Source organism: Pantherophis guttatus, chromosome 11 (genome assembly GCF_059756535.1).
Source record: "Pantherophis guttatus breed Tessera chromosome 11, ASM5975653v1, whole genome shotgun sequence".
Taxonomy (NCBI): domain Eukaryota; kingdom Metazoa; phylum Chordata; class Lepidosauria; order Squamata; family Colubridae; genus Pantherophis; species Pantherophis guttatus.
In genome coordinates this window covers 27,147,062-27,169,391 of record NC_142073.1, presented here as the reverse complement: position 1 = coordinate 27,169,391, position 22,330 = coordinate 27,147,062, and the positions used below count along the sequence as shown (strand labels likewise).

Sequence of the window (22,330 nt, the reverse complement as noted above, 5' to 3'; positions counted from 1 at the left end):
CTGCCTTATAGCTTTAGGATGGCCAGCTGCTGGTATGCCGTCTTCTGTGCCATCCTTGGCCTCTGCCTCGGGCAATACACACCAGATCTTGTCTCTTCTCTGCCAGGATTGTCTGAAGTCCCAGCCTTCCGACAATGGTCAGGCTACCTCCCAGCAGGCCCTGGCCAGTATTTCCATTACTGGTAAGTAGGAGAACAGGGGTACTGGAGAACAGATGCTTCCTAAAAGAGGGCTTCTGCTGCAGAAGGGCTCTTTACCACATGCCAGTTTATTTTCAGAAGAAATATCATCTCCCTAAGAACTGCAGATAAGGTAGAGCTGAAAAAGTCAAGAGCTGTACCCGTACTAGCCAATTATGTGTGGAAATTCTGCTTTCTGATATGGTCAGCATGAGCCATATGAATGCCAGGGCAGAAAAGCTACCTAGATGTGCTCCTCGTATTCATTATAGTTGTCAGCTGCAGAGGTCCGCTGACTCCTTTAAAATAAACACTAGATCATCTGCAAATGCTTGTAGTTTATATTCTTTTTTAATTTTCATCCCTTTTATCTCTTCATTTTGTCTTATATTTCTATTTAACACCTCTAATGTCAACACAAATAGCAATGGGGATAGAGGACATCCCTGCCTTGTTCCTTTCATAATATTAACCTTCTCTGTCATATCTCCATTTATTATCACCTTTGCAGATTGCTTACTATAAATTGCCTCAATCATATTTATAAATCTTCCCCCAAAGTCCATAGTCTGCAATTGTTTTATCATAAATTGCCAGTTCACATTATCAAAAGCCTTCTGTGCATCAAGAAACATCAATGCCATTTGCTTTTCTGGGTGTACTTCATAATATTTCAAAGTATTTAAGATTGTCCTCATATTGTCTCTGATCTGTCTCTTTGGAAAGAAACCATTTTGATCTGTGTGAATAAATTCATTTAACAATCTCTTCAATCTATTTGTCATTATTGATGCAAATATTTTATAATCTGCATTTAACAAGGAAATTGGTCTATAATTTTTAACTTGTTGTAAGTCTGTGTCTTCTTTTGGTATAAGAGTAATATATGCTTCTACCCAAGAGTTGGATATTTTTGCATTTACTAAAAGTTTATTAAATACTTCCAACATTGTATTGCTAATTACATCCTGTAATATTTTGTACAACTCTGCTGGCAAACCATCTGGACCCGGTGTTTTACCGTTCTTTTGTTTTTTAATCCCCTCTGTTAATTCCATCATCGTTATTCTTTCTTCCAAAGCCTTCTTGTATTTTTCTGGTATTTTAGGTAATTCAGACCTTTCTAAGTATTGCTTTATCTTTGTTTCAGATACGCTTTCTATCTCTGCTCGTCCGCTTGCAAGCAGCTATCCTCTCTGCTTCTCTTGGGACACTGGTGTGGGCACCATGCATCGCTTGTCAGGGCTGAGCAGGGAAGCCGCTGTCACGCCATTCCCCCTTGCTTCCCTGAGCACACCAACATTCACCAGTGAGCACAACTTTAGTTGTGCCATTCAAGCCACCACTGCAGGGCCAGCCCCCTGGCACAAAACCTCACAGTTTTTCTCCTCCTCAGCATCACCCTCCCTGCTCAAGCAACAGCGGGGTCTGCAGGAATCATTCCTGCCCACCCAGTTGGCCATGCCCATACAGTCACATGACCACCAAGCCACGCCTACCAAGCCATGCCTAACCAAGCCACATCCACAGAACCAGTAGGGAAAATTTTTGAATTTCACTACTGGTATGTCTAGTCTAATGAAAAGAAAGACTAGGGGTGACATGATAGCAGTGTTCCAATATTTTGTTCTGACCCAGTTCCCAAACATGACAAACCATCTGTAGTTACCTAAATATTAGGAGCCCCAGCAGCCCCGGCAAAAAATCTCTCTGTCTCTCACAGCAGGTTAACAGGTCTGTCCGGCAAGGAGATGAATAGTTGTCTGCCACATCTATTCATCTCCGCCCTCTGCCTCTTATCCCCAGAGCTAGGGTGGGGCTTCGCTAAAGAGCGGTGGCTCTTCTGTCCCAAGGATCGGCCCACAGATTTCCACTGCTTTCCTGCCTTTGCACATCTAATTGTTGTTCCTCCTCTTCCTCATCAGCCACCTCCAGACTTGGGGACTGTTAACTTTCCATCTGAGAGCTGATGGACGACCCAGGCTCCGCCTCTGTCTCTATCTCTGACAGCTCCATTCCCTCTTCTCCCTTGGAGCTTTCAGATTGCCTTGATGCTGGCCCTGACCCCCACGCCTCCTCCTCACCTGATTCGGCTGCTAGAGGGGCCGGCGGCCAGCAGGCCACAACATATTTGAGGGGCTGCCACAAAGAAGAGGCAATCTACCTATTTTCCAAAGTAGGCAAACAAAAAACAATGGATTGCAACTATTCAAGGAGTAGCAATCTAGAACTAAGGAGAAATTTCATGACAAATGAGAACCATTAACCAGTGGAATGGCTAATCTTCAGAATTTCTGGGTGGTCCATCACTTGGAGGCTTTTAAGAAGAGACTGGACAGCCACTTATCTGAAATGGGATAGGATCAGTGTGGGATTCAATTTTTTTAACAACCAGTTCTGTGGCCGTGGTCGTGGCCGTGGCTGTGGCATGACCGGGTGGGCGTGGCTAGCTGATCATGTGACCGGGTGGCCGTGGCTATGTGTATAGGGACTACTCAGAGGGCTGAAAAAAGTCATTTCTGACCAGTCCTCGCACTTTTGACTGGTCCTCACACTCATGACCATCCTCACATTTATGCCCATTGCAGCATTCTTAACAACCATGTCACTCATTTCACAACTGCTTCTCTTCACCATGGTAACAAGATAGGGCAAAAAACGTAAAATGTGAGGACAGTCGTAAGTGCGAGGACTGGTCAAAAGTGTGAGGACATGTCAAAAATAACTTTTTCAGCCCTCTGAGTAGTCCATATGCACAAAAGGACTACCCAGAGGGCTGAAAAAAGTGATTTCTGACAGGCCCTCACCCTTTTGACTGGTCATCATTTATGCCCATTGCAGCATTCTTAACAACCGTATCACTCATTTCACAACTGCGGTGCTTTATGTGACTGGGTGGGCATGGCCAGGTGGTCATGTGGCATCGCTTCTTTGCCCTAATGACAGTTTGCTGCAATGGTCATAAGTGTGAAAAACAGTCATAAGTCACTTTTTCCAGGGCCATTGTAACTGTTGTAAATCGAGGATTACCTGTATAAAAATACAAAAAGCTTCTTTGTTTGCAAAAAGATGCCCTAAATACCAATCATTAGATTAGAAATACCTGCAAACTGGAGTTACAAATCAGGGAGGGTGCCCAGAGCACCTTGAGGAATTAAAATAGTTAAAATGCAGTGATAACTATCAGCAGCCAACTCTTGCTCATAAAGTGTTCTAAAGGGTTTCTTTAGCAGAGAGGTTGTTTAAGCTCTCCAGAATGAAGCAAAGGAGCAAACAAGAGTATCTGTTGCTTGTTAAACCGATTACCAGAACAAATAGACACAGAACTAGACAGATTTCCAAAGCTGCTTCTTTTCAGGAATAGGGATTAACATTTTTCCTTCCAAACAAAGCTGAATAAGGAAAATTATCCCATCACTAAACACAGGATTAAACATCACCAAGCACAGAATTAAACTTCACCAAAAACCAGTTTTAGACCAAAAGTCAGAAAGGGTATGTAAACTCACGTTTGAATGTCAATCTTTCTAGCTAGTCAATAAGCTTTGCTGAATTGGCTAGCTAGAACATCTTGGTTCCTTGTCATTAAAAGCTTCTGCTTCGTATTCAATTATTTCTTCAAAGTGCTGATCATTGCACCCTGGCTGGAAGAACTCCAACAGGGGAGTATTTCTTCCCAACAGCAGTGTAAAAAGCTTAAAACAACCCTTCCCCTTTAAGAAAGTCAAGCAAAAAAAAAAACCTCCGAGAACCTCTGGAACCGGAAGTGACAGTAAGTCTAGGCTAAACAATGCCGGCTGGCGGGCCCGCGGGGGAGGGTCTTCTCTGTGGCTGCCCCAGCTCTCTGGAACCAGTTACCTCCTGAGATCCGGACTATCCCCACCCTATTGGCCTTCCGGAAAGCGGTGAAGACCTGGTTTTTCCAGCAGGTCTAGGGCCATTGATCTCGCAGTTGCAATCTTGTGAGATCTGGTCATGAATGGTGTGCATGGGCTTTTAATGTTTTTAAAATTTTTATTTATTTTTTTTATTTTAAATTTGATTTATATGCCACCCTTCTCCGGAGACTCAAATAATAAAATGTTTTTATAATGTTTTTAAATAATTTTTCTATGTTCATTGTTCGCATTATTTTTGCTGTAAGCCGCCTTGGGAGTTGGGCGGCATAGAAATGTGATAAATTAAATTAAATTAAATACTGCCAGAGAGGCAGTTTCCATAAGCAGGGCAATAAAGATTAGGCTAGGAAACAACACAGAATGTTGTAATTCCTTACAGGATTAACCTTGTAAAGTGGAAAAAAACAAGAGGAGATTTCTTTTAACAACCAGTTCTCTGAACTGCTTAACTACTTAACTACTTAACAATCAGTTCTACCGAACCGGTGCAAACCGGTAGAATCCCACCACTGGATAGGATCTCCTGCTTGAGCAGGGATTGGACTAGAAGACCTCCAAGGTCCCTTCCAACTCTGTTATTCTGTTATTCTAGGTTTGTGGAGTCTCAGGGCAACCCTGCTGCTGACCCCGTGGTGCTCTGGCTGAATGGGGGTCCTGGTTGCAGCTCGATGGAGGGCTTTCTGGCTGAGAACGGACCTTTCCATGTGAGTCTGGCTGGGAGAGGCATGCTGGGCTGTGCTCTAGAGAAAAGGGGCTGAGAGGAAATCACATCTGCTACAGGTCCTTACTTCTGTCCTTGAAGCCCTGCCTGACCCAGATGCTCCAGTTATTTGGGAGCCACTCAGCTCCACTAGTACTCCAAAATAGATGGCCTTTACTTGGACTTCACAAACTAGCCCTGGCCCTTTGGAAATAGTGCAAGACCTTGCAAGGTAGACCAAACAGGAAACACAGCCAGATGAACTTAGAAAAAGTTACATTAATAGAATCATGCAAGTCTGAAAGTGCACCTCCCTCCCCCCTGCTCTTATTTCCTTTACAGCCCAAGAAACTAGGGGGGAGGGTCGCTCCTGAGCCTCCTGCTCCATTCACGTGCTTGACATGGGCTCAGCATCCAACCACGAGGCTGTGTCTCTTCCAAGGCCATTTCCGCATATTGTTATACTTTCTCCCTCAAGATCTGTGGACTGCCTTCACACAACTTCATCCTGTGGTGATCATAACCAGAGTTTTTTGAGTGAAACCCTGCAGTAGGATGCCCCCTCGCCAGAGCAAGCCCTAAGTCAGCCAACCTCCTTTCATGGAGAAAGCAAGCAGGCAGGGCAAGGCCTTGGCAGCTATGCCCACTTCACCAGGGCACAACTAAGGGCCAGGGCCAAAAAGAAACACACAAGAAGCCCCAAGGGGACCAGGGCATGCTGTGCTCCTTGAGCCTTTCCTCTCCCCCCACTCCATGCCTTCCTTTACAAGTGTCATGGACGTTCCCTTTTTTCCCATATTAACACCCCCCCCCCAGTTTATAGCTGATTCTTCACAATAGATTTCTCTGTTGAGTTGTGAAGATGTGTAGTATCAACAAAAGATTGGGTATTCCGGGGGTGGGGGGGAACTTTGTTCTACCTCGTCCTTTGGCTGCTAAGCATTTTCCTGGTCATGAGAATAGTTTTCAAAGGAAGTTGTAGAACTGGCCACAACAGCACACCCATTGTGGGCAATTTGTTCTCAGGGCCAGCCCTAGGAAGGATCTGCTGCCCAGCAGTCTCTGTCATGGACGCGTACGGGGGGGGGGGCGGGGGGGAGGCTGGCAACTTTCACCATGCAAAACATGATGACCATTTGCAAGGGCACCTTCCTTTCCTCTTCTTTACAGCTGCATGACAATGGCACGCTCTACTTGAACCCCGACAGCTGGAACAAGGTGGCCAACATGCTTTACGTGGAGTCTCCTGGTGGAGTGGGCTACTCCTATACCACAGGCTATGGAAATCCTGTCAGCGACAGCCAGGTGAGCACCTTCCGATTCTGTCTGCCCAAGTGGCTGTGTGAAGGCTGCCCCACAGCAAACCAGCAGAGACATGGGGTCTAAAGGATCTGTCAATGAGGGGCAGCCTGTCCGGGATGCCCCAGTGGCAGAACCAGCATCTTGGTAGCTGGGACACGTCTCACTTGTTTGGTGGCTGAGCTTGGCCTGGCATCTACCTAGCCAGTTTGTGTGCAACTCTATGGGCAGGTAGGAACTGATGTGTCTTCCTGGTCTACCACCTCATTCCTTGGTCTCGTCCCAAGCCTTGCTTGTGGGTCAACCTGTGTGGTGGTTCTTCTCAAGCTGAACACTTGGGTTGTGGTTTCTTTTGTTGGGAAACACCCAGTCAAGCAGGACCGACTCCCCTTAAACTCTATAGAATGTTATTTATGTGTTACCTGATGATGTTACCTAGTCTAGGTAAGGAAACGTCTGCAAGAACACCACCAAGCTCAGAGAGCACCAAGGAGCCCTCATTTCAACCCTGAGCTACAAATTCTCCTTTCTTAGTTATCTATCTGTTCCCAAGGAAAGCAAACACTCTGGAATTCCTATATTATAGGCAAAATATGCATGTGCTGCACCTGACATCTTTCCCTTTCAGGTTGCTGAAGAGAACTACCAAGCTCTCCAGAGCTTCTTTACCAAATTTCCAGATTTTGCTCAGAATGACTTTTATGTGTTTGGGGAGAGCTATGGTGGAATCTATGTTCCCACTCTGACTGCCAAGATTGTGGAGGGGTCAGCAGCCATCAATCTGAAGGTAAAAATAATCGCACCCCAAGAAGTTCTTCTCACTAGTCAACTGGGGTCAGGATTAGAGTTCCTGGTGATTAGGAAATGCCTTCTCTATTCAGAAACGCAACTCTTGGGATGTCACCCTACTTCCTTTATTTTCACAAACAACAGAGCTTGCAAGGATGAAAACAAGTTGAGGTCTTTTTTCACATTTAACCAGCCACCTTGGAAGACCCTAGAGCTGTGAAAGAAGTTCTGGTTTTGGTGGCTTCCTCTAAAGGTAGCCTCTTGCCTTTTGTCCCCCAGGATCTGAGAATAGAAAAGGATAGGACAGGACAGGATAGAATCTGGAAGGGGCATTGGAGATCTTCTAGTCCAGCCCCCTGCTCAAGCAAGAGAACCTGTGCCATTTCAGACTGTCTAGTTTCTTCTTTAAAACCTCCAGTGATGGAATGTCCACAATTTCTGAAGGCAAGCTGTTCCACTGGTTAATTGTCCTCACTGTTAGGAAGTTTCTCCTTAATTCTTAATGTGATCTCCTTTTGTGACAAGCAAAGTCAATAGAGAAGCCAGATTCATTTAACTGTGTACTAACTTAACAACTACAGTGATTCACTTAACAATCGTGGCAAGAAAGGTCGTAAAACAGGGCAAAATTCACTTAACAAGTGTCTCACTTAGCAATTGAAATTTTGGGCTCCATTGTGGTCGTAAGTCAAGTGCTACCTGTATAGTCACAATCAAACAGCCAAAGTAAGATGTCAAAATCTAGGAAAAGCCAACTTGCTTCGTGATATACAATCTGTTCTGTGAAGCTACTGATTGCCATCACATCTGGGGGACTCTATCTTGGAGAACAGAGCCCCTCCAAAATGACAGCCTGAAGGGCAGACCCCTTCTGACTCCAGCCCAGTCCTAGCAAAGTCTGCCCTCCTTTCAGCTGCTTCCTCAAGATAACCTTTTGCTCTCCCATTTCTCAGGGATTTGGGGTTGGCAACGGCATGAGCAGCTATTCCCTCAATGATCAGACCCTGATGGAATTTGCCTACTCGCATGGAGTGCTGGGAGAAGAGTGAGTATGGCAGGGCGGGGGGGGGGGGCAGAATTCAGCCCCTGAATCCCAATGGTCTGGAGGGGCAAAAGGCCTGCTGGTTTGGGGGATTACAAGCTGGATTTACCTTGCTCGCGGGAATCCCCTAGTGGTTACCCAGAGAACATCAAGACCAACCCAACCCAGTCTCTTTGCAGTGCCTTTCGCTCACTGTACTTGTTAAGAGTCAGGCATTTGTGTATTGCAGAACAAAACAGAAGGGACCTTGGAGGTCTTTTAGTCCAATCCCCTGCTCAGGCAAGAGACTTGGCTTGATTAGTTTCCATCTTCTCTACTTGCTTCTTGTCTTATCTTATGGTGCTATAACAAATGCAGATAGCCTCCTTTTCTACTAAGAATGGTACTTATTCCCAAATAAATTATCAAGCACCAGGGAAATCAGGAGATTCAGCCAGTTCAAATGAATATTTCATTGGAAACTTAAGCTCTCTACAAGAATCTGAGCTACTAATGGTCAAGGGAAACGAGCAGAAATTAAGAAGGCATTCGAGGCTGGACTTAGATCTCTTGTGGGTGCGAAGGGACTTGTGACTTATGATGCATTTGACCCCTCCCTCAGGCTCAGCCTGGTCCTCTCCTACAATAATTATGCTTTCTGCCAGAGTATACCAAACAAATATGTCTAGAGTCAATGCACAGTAATTGCAGGCAGCTGGTCTTAATAAGCTTAATAACAGGGTGCCTTAAACCCCTGTACTACCAAGGCTCTTAAGCCTACCAAGGCTTAAGGTTGGCACACAGGTTTGTAAAATATTAAGATTTTTTTGAAAGCTCAGTATGATAGGAGGAAAAAGGCGAATATTTATTTATTTACTACCAAGATTTATAAGGCTGACCTCAATCATGACTTCAAAAGAATCCCGCTAAACTTGTCCCTTGTTCCCAAATAGCCCCCAACTTGGAACCAGCAACATGGCTTCCTTCTGGGACAGATGTTGACATCCCACCCCACCCCGGTATTCTAATATTTTGGCAGATTAGAAGAATGCTTCCTATCCCACCTTTAGTGTTAGTTCCTCCTCAGGCAAACATTCCAGGCACAGCAACCCCAGGAGGAATGGCTGGGAAGTTGCAGAATTTCCTTTGAGCAAATTGGGTATTTTTGGTAGGTAGGAGTAGAGGAGGTTGTTTTACAGGTTCCTCTGCCTGATCGCTTCTCTCCACTTTTCCGGCCTGCAGCCTGTGGTCCTCTCTTGTGGAAAGCTGCTGCACTAGAGGAAACTGCAATTACGCCAGCAATGACAACAGGGACTGCATTACAGCAGTAAGTGATTAGGTTGAATTCATATTTATATTTTTAATTCTCAACGTCTGACTCTCAAGAACAGCCCATTTCTTCTTTGCCACAAAGGGAACTCTGTTTTGTTCTGAAAATAAATAAGCAACAGTGTTGGTAATGCAATGTTGCGGTTAAGGGACTGGATTAGGAATGGGAAGATGCAGGGTCTGCCCCACCCTCAGCTACAGCTCTCTGGCAGACTGCAGGCAGCCTGGCCAGCTCAGGTGGGTGGGTGGGGGGGAACATGGGGGAAGCAAGTGGGTCCAAGATCCAGTACTGGAAGGTAAACCTAAAGACTGGACACCAGGCTTGCTTTCAAGCCAAGCTTGGAGGTCCCCAAATACAACCTATCTATGCTCCCTGCCATCCTTCCCTAAGCGCAGGGATGTCTCAGCTTGCCCTCCCATCTCTCTAGCCACATGCCTTTCCTCAGGCAAAGGCATGCACAGCCAACCTCACAACCCAACTGCACCTGCCCAAGTACTCAGTAGCATCAGGGGGCCAAGCTCCTGCAGGGAAAGGGTACCCAGTTTCTCCCTGCTATGGATGGGGGGGGCACAAATCATATCCTTGAAAGTTATGGGGGAAACGCCAGGGGTCCTATTCCAGGACCTCTACCCAAACTGACACAATCCAGAGCAGAAACCAAAGGCAGCAGATGCCCATCCAGCCACTCCTGCAGTTCAGTGCCAGCTCTCCACTCCTAAGTGCACTCTTGGAACTGGCCCACAGCCTCCTGACCCAGTTAGTGGTGCCCCCCCCTTGCACATTGCCTGCCTCTGACTTGTAAAATCCTGATCTGTCACTCGCTGCTGAGACTTCCAACAGGGCCACAATGGCAAAGTCCTTCAGCCTCCAACCTCTTGGCCCCCACCTCCATCAGCTGCCCCACCAGTGGTGTCTCCAACCTCAGCATCCCAGGGCTCTGCAGTGGGTCAGCGAGCACCATGATGGTCTCCCACCTCAATGTCAGAGGAGTCACTAGCGGACTGTGGTGGTCTGACACAGCTGACAAAAGCTGTACATCCACACCCACTCCCCACCAGCAAGCAGGCCTGAACCTGAACAGGAGCCAAGAGAAATCAGACGCAAGAGGCCCTTGTGCATTTTTATATGTCAGGTTTTCAGCACTAAGATAAATGCATCTTGACGTGCTGACATCATATATATATATATGTGTGTGTGTAGGTCTTTGGTTATTCGGGTCTTCTCCCACGTAAAATTGGAAGTGTCTTGGCGACATTTCGACGAAGTCTCGAGACTTCGTTGAAACGTCGCCAAGACACTTCCAATTTTACGTGGGAGAAGACCCGAATAACCAAAGACCTACATACAAACACCCGCGAAAACCTGAGAAAACATATATATATATATATATATATATATATATATACACACACACACACACACACACACACACATACAGAGATGACTGGTGTCTGTTTCTTCTTCCCTGCTTCCATCCCAAGATATCAAAAGCATACCAGCTTATTTCTGGAACTGGCCTCAACATGTACAACCTTTATGCTTCTTGCTGGGGAGGTGCACTCTACCAGAGCCGCTATGAAGCCGACCTGGCCAACCTCTTCCGTCACTATCAGTTCAATGTCCCAGTGCCGGTGAGTATTTGCTGCCCTGGGGCTGCTTCTGCAGGGGATTTGCTCCATCATTTATAGCTAGCCTGTAGCTAAGATTTGCTCAGCGCGATCAAGCCTTCTCCACACTTATGTTCCAAAGGGAACATAAAAATGGGGCTCAAGTTGATGCATGAAAGCAAAAAGCTTTTGGTGCAATTTTATGCTGTAATGCTGTGAAAGCTTACCTACATTTGTTTTATAAATAAATTTAGAATGAGATTGATTTACAAAATAAGAAGTCCTCAAATGGTTGCACGTATAAGATGAATTCAAACATAGTGGATGGACAGAACTTTCCAAATCATGCTTTATGGTCTATAAACCCAAAAGTTCACACCAAGGTTTTCTGAACCATACCAACCATACTCCTCCTATTCTTTAGTTTGAAAAGAGAGCTGCATGGCAAAAGTCCAGCCATTTTCCTGCCAAAGGAAGAGATAAATCAAACCTTCTATTTAATAAAGGAAAATCTTGGGAGAAAGAGGCTTCCAGCTCAGTAAGCGAGTAATCATTCCAATCTGCATGGTTTTGTGGCTCCCTCTGATCCTCTGCTGCAGCCTTCTGCTTCTCCTCAGGCTTCCCAAGGAGGGTCTGTGGCTGGTGCAGGGAGGCTGGCCTGGATGGGCCAGACTAGCAAGCCCTGGTGGAACAATCACCCCTCCCAAGGATTGGGTCCCTCTCTCCTTTTTTAAAGGTTCCCTTTGACTTCTTCCCCTTTCTTAACCATAGCCTTTCAGGGGTTTAATCCACCTTTTCCCAGTTTGAGAAGTTTTGGCTTTCTCAGAACAAAATTTAAGTCCAAGCAAGAATACCAAATGTGCTGCTTCTGAACTATCCAGTAGCAAAAGCTAGTTTGGAAGTATTACTATTCAGCACTGAAGTTTTCAGCCGAACACAGGCAAAGCAGCAGACCTGAACAAAGGATGAACAAATGATGAGTTGGATTATCCTCAGTGAGGATGGGCTCCGAGGCATTTTTTTTCTGTAACAACTTACCTTTGCTCTCATTTCCAGAACACTGGCTCTATCCCAGGAGTGCCCAAATGCATAAATGCCACTGCCATGTATGTCTGGCTGAATCGAGATGACGTCCGGCAGGCCCTTCACATCCCCCACTCTCTGCCAGACTGGGAGCTTTGCAGGTGACTGGCTCTGCCTCAGATGCTCAAAGGCAGCCAGGGCAGAGGACCTGTTAATGTTAATGTTAATTTTATTTATATACCGCCCTTCTCCCGAAGGACTCGGGGCGGTGTACAGCCAATTTAAAAACATAAATATACAGACATCATCATTAAAAAGTATTTATTTATTTATTTATTTAATTTTTATACCGCCCTTCTCCCGAAGGATTCAGGGCGGTGAACAGTTAAAATAACATACATACATACATATAAAATTAATAACATGATTAAGCCAATTTGGTTCATCGGTTAAGAATCTTCAGCATAAAGATTTAGAACAATTAGAAGAGATTTATGCCAGCCCGGCTTGGTGAAATAGAAAGGTCTTAAGTGCCCGACGGAAAGTACGAAGATCTGGGATCATTCGTATCCCTGGGGGTAGCCTGTTCCAAAAGGTAGGTGCCCCCACAGAGAAGGCTCTTTCTCTGGGAACCACCAGTCGACATTGCTTTAGTGACGGCACCCTGAGGAGGCTCACCCTGTGGGAGCGTGCTGGTTGGTGGGAGGTTATTGGTTGCAGAAGGTGGTCTCGTAGGTACCCAGGTCCTAAGCCATGGAGCACTTTAAAGGTAAGAACCAACACCTTGAAGCGCACTCGGAAGACCACCGGGAGCCAGTGCAACTCGCGTGGGAGAGGTGTTACATGTGAGCGCCATTAATTAAAATCAATTAAACAGTTTCGGCCAAAATTTAAAACCCCAAGTTAAAACTCCAATTTAAAACCACTTAAATAGACAGCCCTGCCTGTCGGAACAGCACTTAGGGCAGCACCAACTAAAGGCTTCAGATGGAAAGATGGAAAGTGCCGTTTGAGGCAAAGGCTCTACCAGAGGAGGGCAGACCTTGACTTTCCAATCACAACATTTCATGGCCATTCATCTCTGCAATTATTAGTGTTACCTGGCCATATGAAGTGGTGCTCCCGATTGCCCTGTTCCACTGCAGGGTGGACAGAAGTACAGCTAGTCCTTGACTTGCAATCACAAGGGAGTCCATCTTTTTTCTTGCTAAGCGAGACAATTGTTAAGTGAATTTTGTCCCATTTATGACCTTTCTTGCTATAGTTGTTAAGTGAATCACTGCAGTCATTAGTAACATGGTTATTAGGTGAATTGGCCTCCCTATTGACTTTGCTTGTCAGTAGGTTGCAAAAGGGGACCCTTGGACACTGCAATGGTCATAAGTTTGAACCAATTGCCAAAGCATCTGAATTTTGATCATCTGACCACCGGGATGTGGCAATAGTTGTGAAAAACAGTCGTAAGTCACTTTCAGTGTACCTTCACTCACTTTTGTAAGTGGAGGAGCGTAACTTCACTCACTGTTGTAAGTGGAGGCCCACCTATGTCAGCCATTTGCCTTATAAATGCTGCCTTCCAGATATATTTTCTGCAAGTTCCATAGGCCCAACCAACTTTAATAGGATTTCAAATGTTTACTTTCAAATCATACTTCCTAGACATGACTAGGTTAATTTATAAAGCCACTTTGCCTGAATATCCCATTCAATAATAGAGCAATATCCCATTCAATAATAGAGCAATATCCCATTCAATAATAGAGCAATTATTTATTTCAATTTATAGGGCCACCTACCTCATATCATAACTCTGGGCCGCTAACAACAGTCAAAACCTAACAAAATCAAGGTTCCAATTCATTCAAATTCCAATATTCAATTCAAGCTGGGAATGAATTTTTACCTCAGTACATACAGGTGTCTTAACCTCTCGTTCAGTGATTATTTGAATTTACAATGGTCCTGAACAAGTGGCAGTTACCACTGGCCCTTACACTTGCATTGGTGGCAGCATCCCTGCGACCACGATTGCAACCCAGGGGCCCCATGTCTGATTTGCAATGACAACAGTGCAGTCACTGTTGTCGTTGTGGTCTTGTGGTCTTCTTCACTGGCTTCTTACAAGCAAAGTCAATGGGATAACCAGCAGGTCACAAATCGATACCATGTGAAATCCTTGCTTAACAATCTGCAGTGATTTGCTTAATGGTAATTGGGAACACCAGAATTTCCGATGCTAAGGCACAATCACGCCATAATTTATGGTGCTTAGCAGTGAAAATTCTGGTTCCAATTGTGATCGTTAAGTGAGTTCTCTTTTACTTTCTCTGAGACATGAGGAGTGCGTAATATTTTTCTTCGTCCAACTTGGCACTCAGATGAACTTACTTCTACTGGCCTATATGAGCAGGAAAGAGTTCCCTTAGTGGAAAGGCAAGTGAGAACTTCCTGGTCACTCATACTTAGCACATGCATGCTCATCTAATTTTAATGGTGGGAAGAAAGAAGAGACAGCCCTTTCATGATCTTCTCTTGTTACAGCTCACAGATATCTGCTACCTACCAAAGACAATATACGGATATGGCTCCCTTCTATAAGTTGTTATTGACACAAAATCTTCGTGCACTGGTTTATAATGGTGATGTGGACATGGCATGCAACTTTTTGGGGGGTGAAAAATTCACTGATGCTTTAAATCAGCCTGTAAGTATCTGAGAAAAATGTTTCTTTCTTTTGGGCATAAAAAATCTGATTTAGGAATGGAAGATTTGCAACAAATACAGGTAGTACTCAACTTACAACATTTATTTAGTGACAATTCAAAGTTACATGGCAAAAAAGTGACTTGTGAATGTTTACACACTTATGACTGTTGCAGCATCTACACGGTCACGTGATCAAAATTCAGATGCTTAGCAACTGATTCATATTTATGACAGTTGCAGCATCCCAGGGTCAGGTGATTCAGTTTTTGTGATCTTCTGACAAAGTCAAAGGGGAAGCCAGATTCACTTAATAGTATTATTAACTGCTGTGATTCACTTAACAAACATTATAAAATGGGGCAGAATTCACTTAACAAATGTCTCACTTAGTGACAGAAATTTTGGGCTGAACTGTGATTGTAAGTCGAGGACTACCTGTATTGCAGCTATTTATTTGTTCTTCACATTTCTGAAATGGCTGCCACCCCAAAGAGGGGTGCTTCTCAAAGGCCCTTCAATTATTCTGTTGAAGAAAACAGGCAAGAGACCAGTGGGGAGTGCAGCTTTCTTTTGGGCTATTGGGAGACAAAGGAAGAAGGAACATTCTGGAAATCTTCAGTTAATTTCCTTCTGATAAATGGCCTGATAACGGGGTCTAAAAAGAGAGTCTTAAGTTCCAAAATGGTAAGTAACTGTTAATTAAGCTTAATTTTTGTGGTGAGAGCCAGTTTGGTGTAGTGGTCATGGCACTGAATTGGAAATGGGAGACTGTGAGTTCTAAGGACTTTGGGTCAGTCCCCCTCTCAGCCCATCCCCTCTGCTGGGACACCCACTCTATCCCTGGGCCCAGGAATTAGATTAGCTCCCCGTTTTGATAGTCCAATAGGCCCTCAAGACTTGCTTGTTATCAAATCTAGGGCACCCAGAGATCTGTTTAGCCATCTATTCTTAAAGTGGCCATTCTTATCCTTTCCAATTATGGTTTCTATTTGGTTTTTGTAATATTTAGTAATATAATATGTTTTATATGTTTCTTTTTTACATTTGTTGTTTTATTTGTTGTGTACTCCCCAGAGTAACGTTTGGTGATATGGGCAGCAATTTAAGTTTGATAAATAAATAGATAAGATGGTTTTAAGTAGAACATAGAGAAATCTGGTTATAAGCTCTGGAAAATGATGTGGCAATTACCAGAAGAAAGGATGTATCTGATACAATCAAATTTTGCTTTACTCTTTTTTTTTAAGGCTAGGAAACGTCCCTAATAAAATTGTGGAAAATGCTCTAAAGTATCTTAACTTCAGTCAAGAATTTCTCAAACTATCCCACAATGTAATTAATGTAAGGCAGTTTAGTATGGGCTGGATGTCCCAAAGATGCTTTTTCAGGAGGCAACTGGATTTTCTTGTTTTTTCTTTTGAAGATGTTTCGCTTCTCATCAAGAAGCTTCTTCAGCTCTGACAGGATAGTGGAGAATGGAGCTGAAGTTCCTTGGATGCAAGTGAAACGTCTTCAAAAGAAAAAACAAGGAAGTCCAGTTGCCTCCTGAAAAAGCACCTTTGGGAAAACCATGACCTGGATGACTGAGAATCTCTACAGACCTATGGGCTGGATGGTTAGTTAATTAATTTGGCAAACTGCAGCTAAGGAGGTAATTATGTGATCCTGGAAAAAAAAGCAGCAGTTTCTACATGAGCATCCATAATATGCTCTGAAGCATCTTTTCTCCTTTGAATTCCAAACACACAGCCCAAATATTTAGTATTGAGAAAAGATGATGAGAGAATATGGTTACACAACCAGTACCTGAACAGATGCCATACAGATGATTAAAACCTATCCAACAAGGATAAAGCCTTGTTCCACAGGGCATGACATCAAACAATGGATTTAAATTACACAAAAGTAGCTATCAGCTAAAAGTTAAGCAGAAATCATTAGGAGTCTGGTAACACCTTTTCTGACTAACAAATTGGCATAAACTTTTGTGAGGTAAGGGTGATTTTATCAGATATATGTAGCTCACAAAAGCTTACACCTTTAATTGTTGGAAAAAGTGCTATCAGACTCTTGATTTTGGGCTACCATAGACTAAAAACGGGCTCTACTGGATATTAGTAGTTAACAGGAAAAGCTATTTGACAGCTGAACCGTTCTCCAGGGAGGCTAAAAGAAGTGGCAGAAAAAAAACCTCATGAGTGTTTTCTTTTTTAAAAAAAGTTTTTTAATTTTTAGACAAACAAACATTTAGTACATCAATGATCTCTTCCCTGCGACATGAGACGGCGTGAGTGTTTTCTGATGGGGAGCCATTGGTAAAAACTCCCAGAGGTGTCCATTAGTTCAAAAAGTTGGGATCTCCAGTTCATTGGATGGGAGGCAGGTTTCTCCCCAGCTGATCCTTCTGCCTTTTCATCATACAGGTACTTAGTGAATACCAGCCATGGTATTTCAATGATCAAGTGGCCGGATTTTTCAAGGAATACCAAAACATCACATTCCTCACTGTAAAGGTCAGTGGGCAATTCTCATCTAATAGTCATTCTTACCAAGGCTCACATCAAAGAAGCCAAAGTCTCTCTTTTCCCCTATCCATAGAAGCTAATGATGATTACTTTACTAAGGGATAGGTGTTGTTTTTCAAGGCACAGTGGCCTTTGCGTAGTTGAAAAAGTAATTTGCAATTCCTGGAAAGAACCTCTATGGCAAAGTGGAGATGTTTTGATTCTCTCACGATTACTGAATACTTGTTATAAAGGCTGTGGCTGTCAAAAAACCTCCCATCTCAGTTTTATGGAAGAACTTGTGGGAAACAGCTCCAGCACTGATCACCAGAAACAAAGCAAAGGTCTGAATTTTCACACCACTACTAAGCCATAATAGCAATAGCACTTATATACCGCTTCACTGCTTTACAGCCCTCTCTAAGCGGTTTACAGAGTCAGCATATTGCCCCCAAGAATCTGGGTCCTCATTTAACTAACCTCCGAAGGATGGAAGGTGGAGCCAACCTCGAGCCTGGTGAGATTTGAACTGCCAGCAGCAGGCAGAATTAGCCTGCAATGCTGCATTATAATCCAGTTTATTTGGTTCCGACTTTGTGGGATGTGTGAAACTAACAAGATATTTTGTTCTAGGAATCAGTTACAATAAAATACAGGTAGTCCCCAATTTACAACAGTTCATTTAGTGATGTTCAAAATCACAATGGTACTGAAGAAAGTGACTTATAATCATTTCTTACACTTATGACTGTTGTAGCATCCCATGGTCACATGATCAACATTTGGCATCGGACTCATTTATGACAGTTGCAGTGTCCTGAGGTCACATGATTACCTTGGTCACAAAGGTAATCTGACAAAGTCAACGGGGAAGCCAGATTTACTTAACAACTGTTACTAATGTTTGCTTAACAACCGTGGCAAGGACTGTAGTAAAATGGGGCAAAATTCACTTAACGTTGCCCGGAGCAACAAATCTTGGGCTCCATTGTGGTCGTAAATCGAGGACTATCTCTATCGGGTAGAGGTAGTCCTCGAGTTAGGACAACAATTGAGGCCGGGTTGCCATCGGTCAGCCACGTGGTGGTAAAGCGTGACATCACGCGATCGTACTTTTTAGCGATGGCAACCCCGCCAGTCCCGACCATTGACGGGCTCTTCAGCGGGAAGCGGAGGGGGTTCGGGGAGGCGGACCGTTGACTCTGCACGTGGGAACCGCCCTTTCCTCCTGCCTCATCGGCTCGCCTTTCTCGCCTCCTTCTCCGCAGGGCGCCGGACACATGGTGCCGCAGTACAAGCCCGGTCCGGCCCTGGAGATGTTCCGCCGCTTCCTCGGCCCATCCAGCCACGCCTGAACCGCTCGCCGGAAGAAGTCCCCCTCCCCCCGCTCCCCAGCCAGTCAATAAAAGGCCCCGCCCTATCTTGCTGTCTCCGTGCCGTCACTCCGCTCGCCCCGCCCACCTCGCCGAAACCAGGCGCCCTTTCTGAAGGAGACCCCAGCCTCTCGCCCCACCTCCGCCCGTTGCGCACGCGCGTCTGCCCTCGCGACTGACGCGATCGCTTCCCATCGCCGCGCTGCGATTGGCCTCGGCGAGCTCGATACTTAAACTATCCAATCGCACCCGGACCCCAACTCCGCAAGGTCTTCTGAGTTTAATAGTCCCCGCCCATTTCCCGTCCTCGTCAACTTCATGAGGGAATCTTTGCGTACCTCCGTCGACGAGAGTGCAAAGGCGAGATCGGGGTGTCCTTCTAGGGATTGGGTACAAAATTGGAGGCGGACTCGAGCACCAACCGGGACGGCTCTCTGATTGGTCAAAGTTGTTTCCGCGCAGGCGGACTGAGCCTCAGGTCCAGGTCTCGCCTCCTTGCTTTGCGTCCTGCGCAGAGGAAGACGGGAAGAGAAAGGCCGCGACGTGAGCGCGCGGCCACGGTCGCCATTTTGTTTGGGGACCAGCTCGAGAGCCGACTAGGGAGAACGCGAGCGGCTAGTCCGGTGCCTGGTCTGGCCCGAGACCTCTCGCCCCGAGCCACCCGAGGTGAGCTCCGCGCCTGCGCCCCAGGCTGGAAAGCGGCGGAATTTCCAAAGCGCCGGGAGAGGGGAGCGGTCTGCCGGCCATCCCGAACGCTTGCCCAACGCAACTGAGCGGGGAGGCCTCTGCGGCGGTCCCTCTTTCGGATCCCGGGCGGCTGCCGGGAGGTCGGTGGTCTCCCGCGGCGGCGACGGGCCAGGCGCAGCTCCCCGCGAAGCTTCCCGGGGCCGCCGCTGTCCTCTCGGGCAGCACGTGGCGGTCTGGGGCTCTCGGGTGCCGCTGCCGCCTCAGGCCCGAGGGTGCCTCGAGCGGTTGGGGGGACGCGGCTGGCGGAAGCGCTTTTTCGGCGGGGCAGGATTCCTATTCCCGGGCGGTTCCTGCAGGACTCCAGGAGGAAGATGTGCCGGGAAGTTCAGCCCTTGGCCGCGTTAGTCAGAGCTCCTCGTTCCCTACCATTCTGGGTGCCCAAGGCGCGTCTCTCTTCGGGGGGGTGGGGGGGAGGTATTGAACTTGCCGAGGAACTTCGGCAAGTGGCGATTGAAGGCCTTGTGCCCGTGAATTTGCCAGGTTGTAAAACACGGCAGGATTAAAAAGTCGGCCCTGCAACTGCTGCTAATTTTCTTGATTGAACGAGATCTCTGTTGTAGGATTCTAGCACACAGTATAGTTTTTAATTTAGAGTTTATGGAAATGGATAAGAGAGCCAGTTTGGTCTAGTAGTTACATTAGAAAGCAAGAGAGACCCTGAGTTACAGTCCCGTGTTAGCCATGAAAGCCAAGTGGGTGACTTTGGGCAAGTCACAGCCCAATTCACTTTATTGTGGGGAAAATAGGAGGAAGGTGTGTTGGATATGTTCTTCGCTTTATTTGTAAAATCAATAAATGCAGGATACAAATAAAAATAAGCTGTAAATTGGGAAGCTGCTGATTCAAATCTGGGCTCTGCTATAATTTCTTTGGTAATAAGTCTTGCAGTTTTATTTGTAAATATGGTGGAAGCATTTGTAGCATTTGTTTTAACATCTTTTGCCCCATCTATCATGGTTTGTAACTTAAATCCTATTCTTCCATTAGAAGGATATGTGATTGTCATCTGGATTGTCAGTAATGAGCATTCCTTCAGTTACTATAATGCTCTCTAGGGCAGCCTAACTAATTGGGCCCATAGAATTGGTTTGTTTGTTTGCCTATAGAGGTCATTCTGTAGAGGTCTTCTGCTGTTAGATTCCAACTTGTTTCTTAATGAAACTGCTGGGAGATGTTATGTGGAACTTAGGGATGAGGTGCCTTTTAACTATGATTATGACAACTAATAATTCTTCCTGTCCAATTGTAAGGACTTTATTATAGGCTAAATTCAGCGATGATCTGGATGAGGCTACACAAGCTATAATTAGAATAGAACAGAATAGAATTCTTTATTGGCCAAGTATGATTGGACGCACAAGGAATTTGTCTTTGATGTATATGGTCTCGGAGGCAAATAAGATAGAAGTTATGTTGGTTATTGGGAAACCAAGCTTAATAATTGTGAATTGGCTTATTCTGTATGGTGTCACACTTCCTCTGAGCAAGTAGATCCACCCCTTGGGAATGTACTTCGATTACAAACTTTGCTAGATTTCTAGATACTGGAAAGGAATGCATTTTCATTACTTTGTTTTATGTTTTAGCTTTCACTACCTCTGGCAACAGTTGCACATTCCTTAGTTACAATAGGGTTAGACCGCTGAAATACACTGCACAGAGAGATATTTCCAGAGTTTCTGGAAGTGCTATGCTTCAATGTTAGACTTCTAACTAATGCCCCACATTAGAATACCTGACACTATGAATGTAGACATATATAGATATGATAGAATTAGAGTGAACATTTTTGCTGCAATGTTACATTTCCTTGTAATTTTTATTGTAAATGCCTAATCCAGCATCTTTACATCAACACTGCTGTGTAATTGATATTCCTATTGTAATTTTAACCCAATCCCTTTCTTTGTTAGGTATGATTTGGCATTGATAATAATGTACTTATCAAGAGCAGGTAACTCAAGTCATCTCACAGGAAGGTTGCCTGAGATTCATAATCTTTCAGTTATTTTTTATGATGTCATTTGCAGTAGACCAGCCTAATTATAAGTGTTCATGATGAAGATAATTAAAAAATTGTTGATAGGTCAGGCTGGGCCTCCTGCTTGAGCGGGGTGGTTGGATTAGAAGACCTCCAATATCCCATCTAGCTCTGTTAGTCTGTGGGGCTTACAGTATATATAATTTTTCTCTCATGGACAGCAACTTAATATTATTAGTGTTTTTTGTTCATCTGTTCAATTTGAAAGTAGACTTGGAATATTTTATATGGAATTTTAGTGTTCTGAATGTGCCATTTATCAATATTTATATGAAGCCCATTAGATCTTTTAAAACAACAGTATCTTGGGTTTTTGACTACTATCTTTTTGACTTTGACTATCTTTTTCAATGTCCTGATACGTATTTGAAAACAAAATATCTCTATTTGAATCCTTAGCAGCTCCATACATGGTTGGAAAAATTCTTTTCTTAAAGCCCTGGAAAACTGCTAGTTAACATAGAGTAGACCAAGCTAAATGTCCAGAGTCCAAATCAACATAAGGAATGTTCTGTGTGTTCCCTTGAGTTTTTAGAAGACGTAGTTCTACAGCAACTAAAGCTGCTCTTTTTAAAAATGTTACTGAATCTGTTTCATCGTGGTATTTCTATGCATGTTGAATAATTCTAGTTTTTTATGCATTCTGCCAATTAAGATTGCAACTAAATCCAATATATGTAGTTAGGCAATTGTTAATTTTGGTTTGTAATATTCTGTGACTATTATAGTTGCCAGGGTTTTAAGAATACTTTTTGTGAAATGATACTATTCTTGATGGTAGTAGTGCAAATATTGCTGCATTTGACATAGGTTCTTTTAAAAAGAAAAAGCAACTAGCTTTATGGTAATCCCTACATTCTTGAACATATCTGTATGAAGAAAGCTCACAAAGGAGGGCGCCAGAGGCCAGACAAAACAATTATAAATAATAGGAATGCACTGTGGGTGCCAGCGTGGATTTGATTTAAATCACTAGTCAGTAAGGCTTGATTTAAATCATAGTTTTCTACATAAAGACTAATTCTTGCTGGTATAACCTTAATATACAAGTAGATGAAGATTTTTAGAATAACAACTTTTCATATTAGTTTTTTTATCCCCAGTTTAATAGG

At 44.4% G+C, this 22,330-nt stretch overlaps 2 protein-coding genes across 8 annotated transcripts in view; both read left to right on the top strand.

Moving 5' to 3' along the window:
- Window positions 1–18: 18 nt before the first annotated feature.
- LOC117670332 (lysosomal protective protein-like) lies at window positions 19–18,477 on the top strand. The gene is made up of 11 exons (XM_034425400.2): window positions 19–182; window positions 4,671–4,782; window positions 5,949–6,083; window positions 6,706–6,864; window positions 7,820–7,911; window positions 9,130–9,214; window positions 10,699–10,848; window positions 11,881–12,008; window positions 14,389–14,551; window positions 16,977–17,066; window positions 18,326–18,477. Exons 1-11 carry the CDS (start codon window positions 19–21, stop codon window positions 18,410–18,412), a joined length of 1,365 nt encoding a protein of 454 aa, XP_034281291.2. The 3' UTR covers window positions 18,413–18,477.
- Window positions 18,478–18,899: 422 nt separating this feature from the next.
- The window catches only part of CNOT1 (CCR4-NOT transcription complex subunit 1), a 164,662-nt gene continuing 161,231 nt past the window's right edge, over window positions 18,900–22,330 (top strand). For 2 of the 7 annotated variants that reach the window (XM_034425699.3, XM_060681496.2), the window contains exon 1: window positions 18,947–19,096. The gene's annotated coding sequence lies outside the window, so the exon portion shown is untranslated. Of the gene's footprint in view, window positions 19,258–22,330 lie in introns of all 7 variants that reach the window. The other 5 variants (XM_087877186.1, XM_060681495.2, XM_034425696.3 and 2 more) reach the window with 4 other exon arrangements.